This window comes from Ornithorhynchus anatinus, chromosome 3 (genome assembly GCF_004115215.2).
Source record: "Ornithorhynchus anatinus isolate Pmale09 chromosome 3, mOrnAna1.pri.v4, whole genome shotgun sequence".
NCBI classification, from domain to species: domain Eukaryota; kingdom Metazoa; phylum Chordata; class Mammalia; order Monotremata; family Ornithorhynchidae; genus Ornithorhynchus; species Ornithorhynchus anatinus.
The window spans coordinates 127,730,619-127,749,751 of record NC_041730.1 but is presented as its reverse complement, the minus strand read 5'-3'; the positions used below and the strand labels follow the sequence as shown (position 1 = coordinate 127,749,751).

The following is a 19,133-nucleotide window of genomic DNA, read 5'->3' as shown; positions in this document are numbered from 1 at the left end:
TGTTAGAAGCCAAACTGGAGGGTTTCAAGGAGAGAATTCGAAGAGAAGAAATGGAGGCAGTGGGTGTAGACAACTCGTTAAAGGAAATTGACAGGGAAGGTAGGGAGGAGATGGGGAGATAACTGTGGGAAGTTGTTGGGTCAAGGGAGTTTTTTTGGTTTTTTTTAGGATAAGCTCATTGTGATTAGGGAATGTGTGTGTTTTTTGCTGTTTGTACTCTCCCAAGAGCTTAGTAGAGTACTCTGCACACTGTAAGTGCACAATAAATATGATTGAATGAATGAGCATGTTTGAAAGCAGTAGAGAAGAAGTCATTGGAAAGTGAACAGTTGAAGATGGCGGCCGGGGAGGGTGAGAGGAGACGGGGCAAGTGTTTTGATAATGTGTGAAGGGATGGGGTCCAAGATGCAAGTAGGGGAGGTTGATTTTGAGAGGATGAACATCCACTTTGAAGGACTCCGGAAGCTCTCCACCTACTACCTTACCTCTCTGGTCTACAAAATCCCAGCCGGCACACTCTGCTTCAACACACTCTGCTTCTTTATCGCCAACCTACTCTCCATACCTCGATCTCACCTTTTTCACCCCGATCCCTTACCCCTACCCTCCCTCTGGCCTGAAACTCCTTCCCCCTTCATTTCTAACAGACTACCACTCTCCCCATCTTCAACACCATCCTAAAATCATATTTCCTCCAAAATGCCTTCCCTGACTAAAACTTTACTTCCTGGTTTAAGCCCTTCCTTCTATGACACCTATTCATTTTGGTCTATACCCCTTAAGCCCTTTGATATTGACACCTCCCCTAGCCCCACAGCACACAACAATCAATCGATGGTACTTACTGGGCTCTTACTATGAGCAGAGCACTCTTCTAAATGCTCGGGAGAGTACAGCAGGGCAGAATTAGCAGACATGTTCCCTCCCCATAATGAGCTTACAGTGTATGTATCCATCTCTAATTTACTTTAATGTCTGCCTCCCCCTCTACTCTGTAGACTCCTTGTGGGCAGGGATCATGTCTACCTACTCTGATGTAGTATTCTAAGTAGTTATTACAGTGCTCAGTACATAGGAAGTGCTCAGTAAATAGCATTAGTTGATTAAGTGTTTGTGTTGTTAGGTGCACTTCAGTGTCCGATATTCCAACATGCCAATGATGGCGGGTCTGCTTGGCCTCAGGTGTGAAAGGCGTCCAGTCAGTACAGATCAAACGAATCTTCGATCTGACACTTTCTCTAACTTATCTTGGGGGTCCCAACCTGAAAATTTGAAATTAATCTGCATTTCAGTTAGCCTGTTTTCTTAGGTTTGACCTATATTGGGGTGGGTCCTGATCAAATTGCTAAAAGATGAAATGGGAATTAAGTCTTACTCCCTCCTACTTAGTGAGAATTTTGTGGGACAAGGACTGGGTCCAATCTGATCATCTTCCATCTCTCCCAGTGCTTAGTACAGTGTTTGGTACTTAGAAAGCACTTAAGTACCATTGAAAAAAAATGATGGGGGAAATGAATCCCAGATTTTCCTGGACAATGGGTTGATTTATCATAGGGTCAATGGAAGAAAAGGCCACTGTTGAAGAGGGGAAATTCCTGTAATTTATTTTAGAGTCTGCCCCATTAAATTGTAAGCACCCTGAGGCCAGGGATTGGGTCTACAACTCTTTTGAACTCTCTCAAGCACTAGTACAATGCTCTGCACCGAATAAGTGCTGAATAAATTCTATTGATCTGCCTCCTCCTCTAGACTTTAAGCTCCTTGTAGGCAGGGATCATGTCTACCAGTTTTATTATTTTATACTCTTTTATATTATTTTATACTGTTTAGTACAGTACTCTGCATACAACAAGTACTCAATAAAAACCTCTGATTGATTGATAATCTGCAAAATGGACAACACCCTACTAAAATAACAAGGAATGAATTTCCCTAATGTGATGACAAATCCATTTATTGGAGAAGAACGGATTCGTATATGAAAGTGCTCACCCTGTCTAGAGCACTGGGAATGAATAGAACTGTGAGAAGGGCACAGGAGCAGCTTGGAACTTGTCAAAGCTCTAAAATTATTTTTTGTTGAAATGTTCTTATGCCATGGAAAGGAAAATCAGGCTGGTAATGAATTGGATTGTACATCAAAATTTGTTTTATAAGTTGTAGCAGAGACACTCGCCCTGTGTGTGATCTAGGTCAGAAACTGCCAAGCGAACTAAGGAGAGAAAAATGTTTAATCGTCTTGGACTTGAGCACTAAACCACCGTCTGGCCTTGAAGTTTAAACTTTTATTTAACTGGATCAGGTGCCAATGACTGACACACAATTTTCCTTCATGGGTCAGTAAAAATGGAGCAATCATTAGAGAAAGCTTCTCCAATAGAAGAAAAGCAATAAAAATAAATTAGGTTATGGAAAAATAGAGTTAGAAAAAGCAGAGTCTGCAGAATACAGTGATAAACTTTCTATCCACTGTACCAGAAGTATGACTAGGTAGTCCCCTTGACAACGAGAAGCAGAAGAAAGATTGTCTTTTTGTTCTGTTTAACCTGTTGTTCATATCCACGCAGAGAACTCTGGGTGTGTGTTTTTGTGTGTCTGTTCTTTATGCTTAAAGAGAAGGCTACTCATAGTGAAATGGTTCATGTGGAGGACTGGTTGTGGCTGAAAATGGCCATGTTTGACAATCCTTAGTCAGTCAATCAATCATATTTATTGAGCACCTACTGTGTGCAGAGCACTTTACTAAGCATTGGGGAGGGTATAGTATAACAATAAACAGACACACTCCCTGCCCTGAACAAGCTTACAGTCTCTAGGGGAGAGGAGACATTAATATAAACAAATAAATTACAAAAATATATTACCATGCAGTGCTCTCCTAAAGGTTCAATCCATAGTATTTACTGGGTACATATTCTGTGCAGAACTGTGTACTAAGCAGTTAGGAAAAAACAATAGAGTTAGTGTTCATTCATTCATTCATTCAATAGTATTTATTGAGCACTTACTATGTGCAGAGCACTGTACTAAGCGCTTGGAATGTACAAATCGGTAATAGAGACAGTCCCTGCCCTTTGACGGGCTTACAGTCTAATCGGGGGAGAGAGACGGACAAGAACAGTGGCAGTAAATAGAATCGAGGGGAAGAACATCTCATTAAAACAATAGCAAATAGAATCAAGATGATGTACATCTCATTAACAAAATAAATTGGGTAATGAAGATATATACAGTTGAGCGGACGAGTACAGTGCTGAGGGGATGGGAAGGGAGAGGGGGAGGAGCAGAGGGAAAAGGGGAGCTCAGTCTGGGAAGGCCTCTTGGAGGAGGTGAGCTTTAAGTAGGGTTTTGAAGAGGGGAAGAGAATTAGTTTGGCGGAGGTGAGGAGGGAGGACGTTCCAGGACCGCTGGAGGACGTGGCCCAGGGGTCGACGGCGGGATAGGCGAGAATGGGGGACGGTGAGGAGGTGGGCGGCACCATTCCTATCCTCGAGAGCTTACAGTCTAATGGTTGAGATAAGCGCTAGTATAATTACATATTAGGGAAGCCACTGAGTATAAACACATGAACCGAAGTATTGTCGGGGGGCCGGGGGCAGTGACATAAGAAAATATGTACTGAAGGGAGTGGGGTAGTGCTTAGATGGTTAGGACTCAAGTGCATAGGTGATGCAGTAGTAATAATAATAATAATAGTATTTGCTAAGTGCTTACTATGTGCCAAGCACTGTTCTAAGTGTTGGCGTAGCTACAAGATAATCAGGTTGTCCCATGTGGGGCTCACAGTCTTAACCCCATTTTACAGAAGAGGTAACTGAGGCACAGAGAAGTTAAGTGATTTGCCCAAAGTCACACAGCTGACAAGTGGCAGAGCTGGGATTAGAACCCACAACCTCCAACTCCCAAGTCCAGGCTCTTTCCACTAAGCCAGGCTGCTTATTCTAAGGAAGGAAATGGAGTGAAAAAAGGGAGATTAATCAGGGAGGGCTTCTTGAAGGAAATGAGATTTCAGGAAGCAGTGTGGATTAATGGAAAGAGCACGGACGTGGGAATCAGAGGTCCTGGGGTCTAATCCTGACTCCACTACTTTCCTGCTGTGTCACCTTGGGCAAGTCACTAATGTCTCTGTGTCTCATCTGCCAAATGGGGTTTCAATACCTGTTCTTCTTATCTAGACAGTAAGCCTCATGTGGAACCTGATTATCTTCTATCTTCCCCAGTGCTCAGTACAGTGCTTGGCCTGTGGTAAGCAGTTATTCATTCATTCATTCAATAGTATTTATTGAGCGCTTACTATGTGCAGAGCACTGAACTAAGCGCTTGGGATGAACAAGTCGGCAACAGATAGAGACAGTCCCTGCCGTTTGACGGGCTTACAGTCTAATCGCAATTAGCAAATACCATAATTATTCAGAAGGACTTTGAAGGCAGAGAGAACAGCGACTTGCCAGATATGAAGGGGAGGGAGTTTCAGGTAGGAAGGAAAACATGAACAAGGGGTCAACAGTAAAAATGACAAACATTGTGGGAAACCATTATTAAAGGAGTAAACTGTATGGTCTGAGTTGATGTAGATTGTAATAAGTTATTTTTCCAGTGTTGTTACATGTGACAATTGCAGAATTGGCTCTTTCCTCGATCATTTTTTGTCATGGCCTGTTTGTCGTGTTTCCTCTAAACTGTAAGCTCCTCATGGGCAGGGTCTGTGTCTACCAATTCTTACATGATACTCTCCCAAGCACATAGTACAAATGATTGATTAGAGACATCTCTGTGTTTCTTTAGTTCCTAGAGTTTGATTTTTAAATTGGAATTCTGGAAACAACAGTAATATTAAAATACCTTCTGTAGGATGTGGCTCTAGTTTATTTAGCTCAGTATTTAAATTCGTGGATCATTAAATCAAAATCGAAGTTAAGCAAACACGTTTAAAAGTCTCCTAATGCTAGTTTATGTCCGTTCATGATCATTAAAAGAAAGACATTATTCTCTGACCTTGAAACAGTTTTTGTTTTACCTTGTCCCCTCTTACTGTATGCTATTGCTGTAATTAATGGCCTTTGTGTCTTAAAAAATCCCTCAAGACTAATTTCTGCTTCAGAAAAAATGACCTTAGTGTACCTTCATTCTGAGCAGAGCAGAATTCTTGACTAACAAATCATCCAGTTAATTCAGGTTTCCAAGATTCACCGTAGATTCAATTATTCTTCTAGTTCAGTTGAAAATCTTTTGGAGTGGAAATATCCAGTTAATTGAAGCTATGGTCAATTGAGTTGGAGGGTAAAGACGTGGGGAGTCTGAATCATCCGGGTAATTTGCTGGTGTAGACCAAATCAGAGAACTAGAAATATGTTAGGAGATTCCAATTTGCTGTAAAGCTGAAGGGCCATCACTGTGAATTAAAATTCCCCCCAGTGGGAATTTCAATGAGCGAATTGTTCATTTAAAAGTCGCCAGTCAGGCTTAGACAGACTGGCTTAATGGATAGAGCACAGGCCTGGGAGTCAGAAGGACCAGAGTTCTACTCCCAGCTCTGCAGTCTGCTGTGTGACCTTGGGAAAGTCACTTCACTTCTCTGTGCCTCAATTACCTCATCTGGAAAACCAGGTTTTAAGGCTGTGAGTCCTATGTGGGCCAGGGGCTGTCCCCAACGCAATTACCACGTATCTACCTAGTGCTTAGTATGGTGCCTGGCACATAGTAAGCACTCCACAAATACCACTATTATCATTATGAAAGACTGAAACAATTCTCAAAGCTATCTAATGGGCACATGCCAGAGTATTTAATTACAAAGGAAAGACTATTCATAATAAGCTTCTTCCATCAATCAATCAAGGGTATTTATTGTGAACTATGTGTAGATGACTGTACTCAGTTCTGTGCGATGAATCTTCGCTTTGAATGCCAAAGGCCGGCATTTAGGATGTGCTCCAATTTACACTGGGGAAGGGTCAAAAGCATTTTATTCTCTGTGATCTCCCCAAGTTTCTTTAATGTGAGCCAAGAATTTCTTTAATGTGAGCCCAGAAACAGATCCTGTGGGAATGGCCCTTCTGTAGCTGAGGAAGAAGATGATAATGATGATTATGTTAAAGTTTCCCACAGAGAACAATCGAGAATCCATGCTAAGGATTCTTTATATTAATAAAATAATAATAATGATGGTACTTGTTAAGCACTATGCATTATGTAAGCATCGCGTAAATCAAAATGCACTGAAAAGCTGATTAACTGATTGGGTAAGTAGGAAAAAAAAACACCTCACAGACACAATGCTGAGCAAACATCTGAGTTTGGGCTATGTTGTTTTATTTGTTTTTTTTTAACAGATGAGGTGACTGAGGCACAGAGAAGTTGTGACTTGCCCAAGGTTACACAGCGGACAAGTGGTGGAGCCAGGATTAGTACCCATGACCTTCTGACTTCATTCAATTGTATTTATTGAGTGCTTATTTTATGCAGAGCACTGTACTAAGCCATAGGCCTGTGCTCAGCGTGGCTCAGTGGAAAGAGCCCGGGCTTGGGAGTCAGAGGTCATGGGTTCAAATTCCGGCTCTGCCACTTGTCAGCTGTGTGACTGTGGGCAAGTCACTTAATTTCTCTGTGCCTCAGTTACCTCATCTATAAAATGGGGATGAAGACTGTGAGCCTCATGTGGGACAATCTGATTACCCTGTATCTACCTCAGCACTTAGAACAGTGCTCTGCTCATAGTAAGCACTTAAATACCAACATTATTATTATTACACTGGGTAGAGTAGCACTTCTTAGCCAATCATGTTCTGGCTGATGCAGAGTACAATACTGACCCCTCTATGACTGTACGCTCATTGTGGGTATGGAATGTGCCTACCCACTCTGTTATATTGTACTCTCCCAAGCGCTTAGAACAGAGCTCTTCACACAGCATTCATTAAATATTACTGATGATGATGGTGATGAAAGGCTGTCCTTGGTGCTCCTACGTTCTCCCCTCTATATGGTCCAGTGATCATGCTGTCGCGAACGGCCCCAGTCGGTACTAACCAGGACCTTCCTGGGCCAGGAGAGCCTCGGTGACACGTAGTAGAAGTCAAACGACACCTCTGATCACCAAAGTTACTGTCAAATGTTTTTTACTTAGTTTTACCAACATGCAAGGGAGTGACACATACACACACACTCCCTCACTCCACAAAGGGTCCAGTACCAGCCTGTGGTCACAGGAGCCCATTCTGCCAATCCTTCTTCTTGCTGCTGCTTCGATGCTTGCTTCTCTGCCTGCCTCCAGGTGCTCCTGGGTGACTTAAAACAACCATCTTTTATCTGACCTGGGCTTTGCAGTTGGGGCAGTTATTGATTGGTCCAGGCCCGTTACCAGGTAGAACAGGGAGAGGAAGCCACCCCTCCCTCCATGCTCCACCCCCATAGGCCCGCAATCACCTGTCTCAGGTAGAGCCCATCAGTGTCTTCGCAAAGTGTCTTCCTTGTTGCTGTTGTTCACGGGATCACAAAGTCACTAAATAAGGCAGATTGCGGTGGGCTCAGCATACATGGCTGACTCACCATCAGCTTGTGAGCAATTATGATCTCAAGATCCCCTTCTGTGTATTTGTCCGCGGTCTATCACGCCCATTTCCTCTGTGTGCCATAGCTTTTCTTCCCCAAGCGTTCTATTTTGCATTTTTCCTTCCTGTATGTTTTCCTGCCTATTTTTGATCACTTACCCAACTTGAGAAAATCAGATGGAATTCAGCTCCTACATTGCAAGATTTTGCCACCTGCCTCTGTCCTGTGAAAACATGAGAGCTAATTTTATTCTCTTACCCAGGTTATTAATGAAAATGCAACTTAATTCTCCATTTTGTTTCTTGACAGGGGCTTACAACACACTACACTAGGGAGGGATGAGAAATCTTCTTCTAGGAATCTCATGGATTCCCAGGTGGAGTTGGAGCAGGTTTGCCAGCAGGTTTGGCAGAAGGGCCTAATGCATACAATAATCATAATAATAATTGTACTTGTTAAGTGCTTATTATGTGCCAAACACTGTTCTAAGCACTGGGGTAGATACAAGTTAATCACCTTGGATACAGCCCCTGTCCCATATGGGGCTCACACTTTTAATCCCTATTTTACAGATGAGGTAACTGAGGCCCAGAGAAGTGAAGTGACCTTCCCAAGGTCACACAGCAAAGATGTGGCAGAGCCAGGATCAGAACCCAGGTCCTTCTGACTCCCAAGCCCACGCTCCATCCACTAAGCCATGCTGCTCCTCATCAAGAGTAGACCTAGCAAAAACCCTAAACTGGGGTTCTGTAAGCTTGGAGAGTACAGTGTGCAGATAAAGCGCATTGTTGGGTAGGGATTGCCTCTATTGCCGAATTATACTTTCCAAGCACTTAGTACGGCGCTCCTCACATAGTAAGCACTCAGTAAATATGACTGAATGAATAATTCTCTGGGGGCAGGCTCTGTTCCCCTGCCCAAATTCTCCTGTCTCCAATTTCTAGCTGATCAAGAAGGCTGCATGGATTTTTTTTTTTGTCCAACCTCCAACCACTCTGATTTGAATATTTAGGAGTTCTCCAGTCCTTCTCAACCCTCAAATGCCTGCCTGGACCCTAAAAACGAGAAGATGTTTGTGATAAGGCAGTGTGGCTCATGGAAAGAGCCCGGGCTTGGGAGTCGGAGGTCATGGGTTAGAACTGTGTGACTGTGGGCAAGTCACTTCACTTCTCTGTGCCTCAGTGAGCTCATCTGTAAAATGGGGATGAAGACTATGAGCCTCACGTGGGACAACCTGATTACCCTGTATTTACCCCAGCGCTTAGAACAGTGTTCTGCACATAGTAAGCGCTTAACAAATACCAACATTATTATTATTATTATTATCCTGACAGGTGAAGAAGAGTGGATCTTCTTTTTAACACTACTTACAAACACTTGTACTTAACATTCTGGAGAAGTTGTGGTATAGAAAGCTGGACCCCTGCTTTCATTTTCAGTCTTTTATTTAATCTATCATTTGCATATATGGTACCACATCCAATTATGAGATGTTTAGGAAGAAACCGCCACTCAGGGGGCAGTACATAAGGTTTGACATAAACAATCTGATGGATTTGTTTCTAGGGCAGATTCAGTACCCGTGTTAAGAAGTAACACCCACATCCATATGTTCCAATTTCTTCCTTCCCAAAATATGTGTGCCATCACAGGAAACCTTGGTAAATTCCTTTAAGATCATGCATATGTATGAAGAAATAACTTGTTTATCTTTTCAGACAAGGCAAACCCGTCATTGCCAAAGGACAATGTAGAGGTGAGTTTCCAATTTCTTCCTATATTTTGGTAATCAAGAAAGCAAATTGAATTCTAAGAGTAATTCCAGTTTTATCTAAAGAGATGCATTGATTCAGTTTTTTTAGGTCTAACGTCTATAATCTGAACTGGGTATTTTAAATTCTGAAAGCAGTGACTTCCAAGTTGAATTAACTCCGAAGGATTGATATTCGCTGAATGTGGAATTTAATTAAATGTTTTTGTTTTAAAAAATGATTTAAAGTTCATTTATCCACACCACACCTTTTTGCTTTTAAAACGTAGTCGTTTTAATAATGGTAATTGGTCAACCAACAGGAAAAGGGAAATCAAATGAAGAAGGAACTTTGAATTTCAAAAGAAATGTGAAAATGAGCAATTTTTTTGGCATCTACCATTACCTGGGACCCTTATAATTCATCTTAGTCTCCCTGGTGTAGGTTTCTTTCTTTCTCAGATGCCTATCTGTCCTATCTGAGTGGAACGGTGACTTGAAGGAACAGTGTAACAGTGACTTGCAATAACATTGCTCCTTGTGAAGAGAATGTAACAGTCAAAAAACTGAACCATTTTCCTTCCTCCATGGGTGCTGTTGGGATTCTTCAGACCAACATATGGTTTTTCTTGGTTTTACCTGAGTTCTTTTAAGACAGGCAATATGTTAGTTGCCTTATAGTTGTACTTCTCTCTCAATTCTCCCGCCTCCGTTCCCTCTGTTCCACCAGCCTGAAACTCCCTCTGACAGACAACAGCTCTCCACAACTTCATAGCCCTCTTAAAATCCTACCTCTTCCAAAAAACCTTCCATAATTAACTCCCCAAACTCAAGTCCCCTCCAACATTTACATGTCTATTTACTTATACCCCACCTCAGCACTTGTGAGCAAAGGTATTCATTTAATCCCATTTATTGAGCACCTAGTGCGTGCAGAGCACTGTACTAAGCACTTGGCAAAGTACAATAGACAGTGACATTCCTTGCCCACAACAAATTTACAGTCTAGAGGATATGATCGATTGAGTCAATTTGCTCATTCTCAATTTTTTGTTTGTTGCTCCCATTAAACTCTAAGCTCCTTGAGGACAGGGAACTTGTAGCATACTTCTGTTGTACTTTGCCAAGCACTTAGTACAATAAATTGCACACACTGAGAGCTCAATAAATAGCTTAACTACTACATATAACAGAATGATCATTGCTGCAATGGGGATAATTTCTAATACCAAACGTTGAATTACAGAGTTTGAAATCATTCAGGGCCCTATCAGAGAGCAAGGGATGAGGGTAATTTTCATTTCCATTTAAATACAGAGATATTGTACATCAAGGGGGAGCCAATAAAAGGATCTAATTCTCCCGTGGGCTCATGTTACAAAATGCCCCTTTGGCATTAAAGATTACTCTGACTTTTTACAATCCTCAAAAAGTGGAAGGTATGAATGTCAGTCATTCAGTCAATCATTTATTTAGTATTTACTGTAATTATAATAATTATTTTAATAATTATGGTATTTGTTAAACACTTATTATGTGCCACATATTATACTAAGCTCCGAGATAGATACATGTTAATCAGGTTGGACACAGTCCCTTTCCCCATTGCTTATTGGCTTATGGTTCATGGGCTCCTCTTAATCCCCATTTTACAAATGAGGGAAATGAAGTGACTTGCCCAATGTCACACAGCAGACAAGTGGTGGAGCCAGGATTAGAACCTAGATCCTTTTGATTCCCAGGAACCGTGCTCTATCCACTGAGCCACACTGCTTTCCTACAGTGTGCAGCGACCTATACTAAGCACTTGGGAGAATACACTACAACAGCAGCAAACAGACACATACCCTGCCCCCAGCGAGCTTACAGTCTAAAGGGAGAGACGGACATTAATATAAATAAACAAATTATAGATAGGTAAGTAAGTGCTGGGGGCGGGATGGGGGATGAATAAAGGATAAAATATGGAGCGCTTCATTCATTCATTCAATAGTATTTATTGAGCACTTACTATGTGCAGAGCACTGTACTATGCACTTGGAATGTACAAATAGGCAGCAGATAGAGACAGTCCCTGCCCATTGACAGGCTTATAGTCTAATTGGGGGAGACAGACAAAAACAATAACAATAATTAGAACCAAGGGGATGTACATCTCATTAAAGCAATAGCAATAATTTGTGTGTCAGATGGAAAAGAAATAGAAAAACATCTGGTTTTGGGATTTCTGAAAAGAAAGTTTCTATTTGTTATTGTATCCTTTAGTGATGGAAGAGATTTAAAATTTTTTGTGGTTCCAACAAAATTTTTCAGAAGCTTATTTACAGTCATTCTCCAGCATGGACTCATTTTGCAGGCACAGAAAAAGACACAGTATCTCTCTCAGATGAAAATCGAAGTTCTACAGAACATCAGCAGGGTAAGGGAACTATTAAAATTATCAGCACATAGTAAGTGCTTAAATACTATCACCATTTTTAGCTCACTTGAGACTGTTTTGAAATGGAGATGCAGCTGTCTAGCTAATAGAAATGATTAGTTATTAGTAAAACCTCCTCTGCATATTTTTATTTCATTCAGTGGTATTTATTTAGCACTTAATGTGTGCAGAGCACTGTACCAAGTGTTTGGGCTAGTACAGCATGGTATTTGATAAGCACTTATCAATCCCGGCTCTGCCACTTGTCAGCTGTGTGACTGTGGGCAAGTCACATAACTTCTTTGTGCCTCAGTTCCCTCATCTGTAAAATGGGGATTAAGACTGTGAGCCTCAAGTGGGACAACTTGATTACCCTGTATCTCCCCCAGCACTTAGAACAGTGCTCTGCACGTAGAAAGTGCTTAACAAATATCAACATTATTATGTGCCAGGCGCTGAACTAAGCAGTGGGGTGGATATAAGCAAATCAGGTTGGACACCTTCCCGGTCCCGCATGGGGCTCACAGTCTTCATCCCCATTTTGCAGATGAGGCACTGAGAAGCAAAATGAAGTGCCCAAGGCCAAATGGCAAACAAGAGGTGGAGTCAGAATTAGAACCGATGACTCCCAGTCCCCTGCTCTATCCACTACGCCATGTTGCTTCAGAAAAGTTGTAAAGAAGTTACTGTGTGCCTCAGTTACCTCATCTATAAAACAGAGATTAAGGTTATGCCCCATGGCGGGCATGGACTGCATTCAACCTGATTAAAGTGTTCTACTCCGACACTTAGTACTCTGCCTGGTACATAGTGAGCACTTATCAAATACCTCTCTGCTTGAGGGAAGCAGCGTGGTTTAGTGGAAAGAGTCCGGGCTTGGGAGTCAGAGGTGGTGACTTCTAATCCCAGCTCCTCCATTAATCAGCTGTGTGACTTTGGGGAAGTCACTTTACTTCTCTGTGCTTCAGTTACCTAATCTGGAAAATGGGGATAAAGACTGTGAGCCCCACCTGGGACAACGTGATTACCATGTATCCACCCCAGTGCTTAGAACAATGTTTGGCACACAGTATGCACTTAACAGGTCCCATCATTATTAAAAACCATAAAAAAGAGAAAAAATAGGTACACTAACAGTTATTCAGTACAGCCTAATGGAAAAAAGCTTAGGCCTGGGAGTCAAGGGACCTGGATTCTAATCTCAGCTCTGCCATTTACCTACTGTGTGACCTTGGGCAAGTCACTTAACTTCTTCTGTTCTTCAGTTATTTTTTCTGTGAAATGGGGATTTAATACCTGTTCTCCCTTCTATTTAGACTGTGAGCTCCAAGTAGGACAAGGATTGTGTCCAACCTAGTTATCTTGTATCTAACCTTGTGCCTAATACACTACTCCACACAAAGTGCTTAACAAATGCAACAATTATGATTGTTTTCTGCCTCTGATATTGGCACAGAACTTGAAAGGTAGTTGGGAAATTGTTCTGTGGGATGGAAAAGGCAGTAGAGAATGAACTATAGCAAGTTCACTTAATTCCTCAATCACTGGAAGAAAAGGAGCAAAATAAGTGAACTTACAATAAACTATTTTTTCTTCTTCCTTGACTGTGATGGAAGTTAGTATTATGGGATACGAATGGGAATTCATGCCTAAAAGTAGAATAATCACCGGAATGCATAAAAATATGTAACTACTAAGTAGCAATTTGTAGTTTATTCTTGATTTGGGGGTTTTATTTTTTAAACAGCAGCAGACTGGAAAGTTCAAAATTGTAATCTGCCAGCCCATTCCTCCAGTGAGGAGGTAAGAACTCTTATTATGATTAAAAGGAAAGCCAGAACCAAATTCAATGACTGTTCTGACAATAAATATTTAGCACCGGAAATTCAAGGGGTTTTTTTGGTCCTGTAAATATCCTAGGCAGATTTCCAGAAGTAAATCACATTTGTTTGAATTCCTGCTGAATATTGTTCATTTTCAGTTACTAGATATATTGTATTTCAATATATATGGTAAAAAAAGATGTAAGCCCCTATTTCCTGCCACTTGGATTTGTTACCTCAACCAACAGCACGCACCTAGTCAGTCAATCATATTTATATGCACCTATCTGTAATTTATTTATTTATAACAATATCTCCCCTTTGGACTGGAAACTCATTGCGGGGAGGAAACGGGTCTACCAACTCTGTTATATCATACTCTCCCAAGTGCTTAGTACAGTGTCACACACACAGTAAGCTCTCAATAAATACAATTGATTGAGAGGGGAAAAAAGCTATCTGAATAACCTATAAATATAAGCTTCTCTTTCTGCATTCTATCTCTGGATCAGTTTGGGAAACATAGGAGAATATGTTGCATCCGATAGTGCCATGAAACCACAACCCTATTTAGCGTAGTACCGAATATATGATGGTATCGACTTGGAATTTTTCATCATCACTATGGTCTACTGAGATGTGGAATTGATCACTGGTATTTACTAACCACCTGGGGTGTTCAGAACACTGTACTAAGTGCTAGAGAAAGTTCAATACAAGCAAAATGGTAGACACCATTCCTGCCTTGGAGGAGTTGTTTTAATGCTATATTGTTTTGTTTTGTTGGTCTTACTGTCTGTCTCAAGTCCTCTCCCAACTTGATTTATAAATTGTGTGTCCCTAAAGGGACAGACCCCTCTCAGAATGTCACCTGAAGAGTTTCCAGTACTCGACCAGTCTTGATTATGGGAGGGAGAGTCAATCAGAGGCCTATCCATTCCATTCCTAGCTTGGGCAGTGGCTAGGGAGTGGAAGACACTCTGCTACAAGTTAAAACTTATCTGTGCTGGGCACCAAAGGTTTGGGAGAGAGGAGATTATTGTGTGGAAGAAGGAAATGGTAAGCACTTGCATATTTTTACCAAGAAAACTCTATGGCTACACTATCAGAGTGATTGCAGATGGAGGTGGAGCGTTCTCGGAAAGATGTGTCCATGGAGTCGCTATGGTTCGGAGACAACTCGACAATAAAAGACAAGACAAGAAAGGGACAGGGTCCCTTCCCAATTCCATACTCTGTCCCAGTATTTAATACAGTGCTTTACACATAAGTAAGTGCTTAATAAATACAGTCTTCTAGACGGTAAGCTCCTTGTGGGCAGGGAGCATATCTACCAGCTCTGTTATATTGTACTCACTGTGCTTAGCACAGTGCTTTGCATAAAGTAAGCACTCAATAAGATTGATTAAATAAATTGTATTACTACTACTAAGGAGTTTACTGTCTAGAAGTGGAGATAGACATCAAATAAATTTTAAATAGAAGAAATGGCAAAGTGTAAAGATATATACATTAGTGCTCTAGGGCTGTGACAGTGTGCTTAAGCCTTCCTTAACCAAACCCTCCTCTCCTCTTCTCCCACACCCTTCTGGACCGCTCTTACTTGCTCCCTCATTCATTCTCCTTCCCACCCCCACAGCACATGGGTATATTTCTGTAATTTATTTATCTATTTATCTACCTATTTATTTCTATTAATATCTGTCTCCCCCTCTAAACTGTGAGCACTGTGGGCAGAAATATGTCTGTTGTTATGCTGAATTCTCCCAAGTACTTAGTACAGTATTTTGCACACAGTAAGCACTCAATAAATATGATGGAAATGTGTAAGAGACACAGAGCAGGAGGGAGGGTGGAGGAAAGAAGGGCTTCCTCAGGGAAGGCATCTTGGAGGAGTTGTGATAGTAGGAAGACTCTGAAGGTGAGGAGAGTGGTGGTCTGTTGGATAATTATTATTTTTATTATATAGAGGGAGAGCAAGCCCCAAGCCAGAGGGAGGATATGGGAAAGTGGTGGAAAGTGAAAATTCCCTATTCAATAGTTCAATGTTGGTTATATAAGCCTTTTAAGGAAGTCTCATGCATTCCAGGCCCCTCTCACAATGACTGTAAATCAATCAATAGTATTAACTGAACACTTACTGTGTGCAAAGTACTGTATTAAGTGCTTGGGGGAGTACTACTACTACTAATGATAATAATGATAATTGTATTTAAGTGCTTTCTATGTGTCAAGCAATGTACTGGGTACCCCAAGCAAGCTGGGGTAGATATAATCAGGTCCCCCAGGGAGCCCACAGTCTAAGCAGGAGGTTGAACAGGTATCGAATAGCCATTTTGCAGATGAAGGAACTGAGGCATAGAGAAGTGAACTGGCTTGGCAAATCCAAGCTAGGAATGGAATGGAATGGAATGGATAAGGTAAGTATCAGGTAAGTGGCAAATCCTGGATTAGAACCCAGGTCCTCTGACTCCCAGGACAGAAACAACCTACCATCAGCTTTAGAGGACTCAATCACCTTGCTCCCTCCTACCTTACCACTTTACTCCCCTACTACAACCCAGCACACATTCTTCATTCCTAATACTGCTTAGCTTCTTACTGTGCCTTGATTTCATCTATCATACCAACGACCTCTCACCCACAACCTTCCACTGGCCTGGAACACACTCCTGCTTCATATCTATCAAACAATTACTGCCCTCCCCCCCCCACTTCAAAGCCTTAGCGAAAGCACATCTTGTCTAAAAGGCCTTCCCTAAAACCTGATTTCCTCTTCTGCCCCTCCCTTTTCCATCGCCCTGACTTGATCCTTTTATTCGTCCTTCACTTCCAGCCCCATGTACATATCCATAATTTTATTTATTTATATTAATTTCTGTTTCCCCATCTAAACTGTAAGCTCATTATGGGTAGAAATGTGTCTGTTGTTATACTGTACTGTCCCAAGTACTTAATACAGTGTTTTGCACACAGAGCTCAATAAATATGATTGAATGAATTGGCAGGGAATATGTCTGATATATTGTTATATTGTACTCTCCCGAGTTCTTAGTACAGTGCTCTGCACACATTAAGCCCTGAATAAATGTGATTAATGGATTGACTAACTCGGTTGGATTTGGTTGGAAATAGTTCTCTTTATCTTTGGATGCAGCATTCACTGGTATTCCACAGCCCTACCTACTGAAAACTGGTTAACTTCTCTCTATACTGTAGGCTTATGGTGGACAAGGAATATGCCTACCAAATATGTTGTACTGTACTCTCCCAAGTGCTTAACATAGTGCTCTGCACACAGTAAGTGCTCAGTAAATACCACTGATTGATTGAGTTCCTGTCAGCAGCCCTGATTAAAGAATCTCCCATCTTCAGACAATGTAGCCATGGCTTCCAGAGCCATGTTGATGTTGTTCAGTATCGTGTTGAACTTTAGCTAAGGGTTTCCAGAGTCAGCTCTACCTTCCTTGCTTGAAAAGATCAAGAGAACAAGAGGATATCAATGCTGACAGTATGTTAGTCATAAACTGGATAGATGTCCTAGACCTGAAGGGATCTTAATTAGTGGCAAGAATCCAATATGGAAAATCACCAAGAGCTTGAGGGTCAAAAATGTGATAGAAATAATCAACAGAAACAGTCATTCAGTTTCTGCCCCTCTTCCAAATTCCACTCCCTCCCTGCAAACCTTTTATGCTTCCCATCCCCATCATCCCCTTTACTCTTTTCTGAAACTCCCCACCCCTGCTGAGTCCTTAGTAATAATAGTAATAATTATTATGGTGCTTGTTAATCACTTACTATGTACCAAACACTATTCTAAGTGCTAGATTCAAGTTAATCAGGTTGGATATAGTCCCTGTCCCTCATGGGGCTCACAGTCTGAGGGAGAAGGAGTTAATCCCCATTTTATAGATGAGGTAACTGAGGTACAGAGAAGTTAAGTGACTTGCCCAAGATCACTCAGTGGATACGTGAAAGAGCAGGAATTAGAACCCAGGTCCTCTGACTCTCAGGCCCATGCTCTGTCCCCTAGGCCACACTGCTTCTTGAGTTCTCATCTTACTAATCACTAATATTGCCAACCTCTCTAAAGTCCCCCAGTTCCTCCCAAACTTTCTTCACCCCAGCTAACTTCCATGTATAATCCTCTGACTCCTCAGATACTGAAAGAATTTCTCTGCAACTGATGATTCCCAGAGACTCCCAATCAGTCCTTCCATTCCCCACTAACTTTTCCCCCTAGCTCCAATAACTCCGCAGGTATTAACCCATCAAACTTATTTTCCTGCTTCCTAGTTCCTAGTTCCTAGTGGCAGGTTGGGATAGTGTTATACTTATCAATGGAAATCCAAAATAGTGATGCCAGCCCAACTTTTAAAGCATGCGAGGTTGTTAAATGGAATTTAGAGGCAGATGGTATCTATTTACTCAGAGAATAAAATGAGAGGAAATGCACAAGAAATTGCAGAATGAGAGATTTAGATTAGATATAAGGAGGACTTTCCATGCAGCAAAGATTATTGAATAGCTGGGCTGGTTGCATGAGGGAGATTATAATGAATAATAATAGTAATGGTGGTACTTGATAAGCATAATAAGCACTGGGATAGATACAATATAATCTGATCAAGTACAGCCCCTGTCCCACATGGGGCTCATTCTAAGTAGGAGGAGAGATTGTGGAAATTCCTTTTCTAGAAATCTCTAAAACCTGGATAGGTTTTGAAATGAAATGGTTTGTGTGTGGTTCTGTCTGAAGACAATGGATTGGCTTAGCACACTTCTTAAGTTGCATGAGTATAAATCATTTATATTTTCTTTCTTAACACATTTTCTCAGTACTTAGGAAAATATTATTAAGGGTTTTCACTGTGTTTCACATAACTGCTTCGATAAAATATATTTATTTTAATTAAATACAGTTTTCTCAGTGCTGGACTCCTTTAGTAGTGATGAAAGATATGGCATTAGAAAAATAACTGAACTAAATCGAACTGAATGTTCATTTAATCATGTGGTTCTCTTTGGGGTTTTTTCTTTATTAGTGTTTCAAGAGGAAACCGATTTTTCTCATTTCTTCGTATATCCGTAGTAGTAGGAGTAGTAAGAGTCTTCTTTGAGTGCTTACTGTGTGCAGAGTACTGTACTAAGCACTTGGAGAGCATACACATGTGGGAATTAGACAGGGTCCCTGTCCCTTAGGGGTCTCTGTGGATGTCAATTAATCAATCAGTCAGTGGCTTTTATTAATAATTGTGGTATTTGTTAAGCACTTACTGAGTGCCAGCCATTGTACTAAATGCTGGGGTAGATACAAGCAAATCAGGTTGGACATAGTCCCTGTCCCACATGGGACTCAGAGCCTTAAGCCTCATTTTACAGATGAAGTAACTAAGGAACAAAAAAGTGAAATGACCCGTCCAAGGTCACACAGCAGACACGTAGTGGGGATTGGAATCTAAGCCCTTCTGACTTCCAGTTCCACGCTCTAACCATTAAGCTATGCTGCTTCTCACTGAGCACTTATGGTGTGCAGAGAACCATACTAAAGGCTTGAAGGAGTACAATACAGTGGAATTGGTAGATA

At 41.3% G+C, this 19,133-nt stretch overlaps 1 protein-coding gene and 1 non-coding gene across 7 annotated transcripts in view; both read left to right on the top strand.

Annotated features, from left to right (window-relative positions):
• The window catches only part of FRMPD2 (FERM and PDZ domain containing 2), a 217,878-nt gene that overhangs the window by 150,723 nt on the left and 48,022 nt on the right, over window positions 1–19,133 (top strand). For all 6 annotated transcript variants that reach the window (XM_039911616.1, XM_039911615.1, XM_039911613.1 and 3 more), the window contains one exon: window positions 9,270–9,307. In XM_039911616.1, the coding sequence (XP_039767550.1) occupies window positions 9,270–9,307 (38 nt within the window). The remainder of the gene's footprint in view (window positions 1–9,269; window positions 9,308–19,133) is intronic.
• Window positions 14,397–14,534, top strand: LOC114810930. The gene has a single exon (XR_003758619.1). It is a non-coding gene; the product is annotated as a small nucleolar RNA SNORA7 (small nucleolar RNA).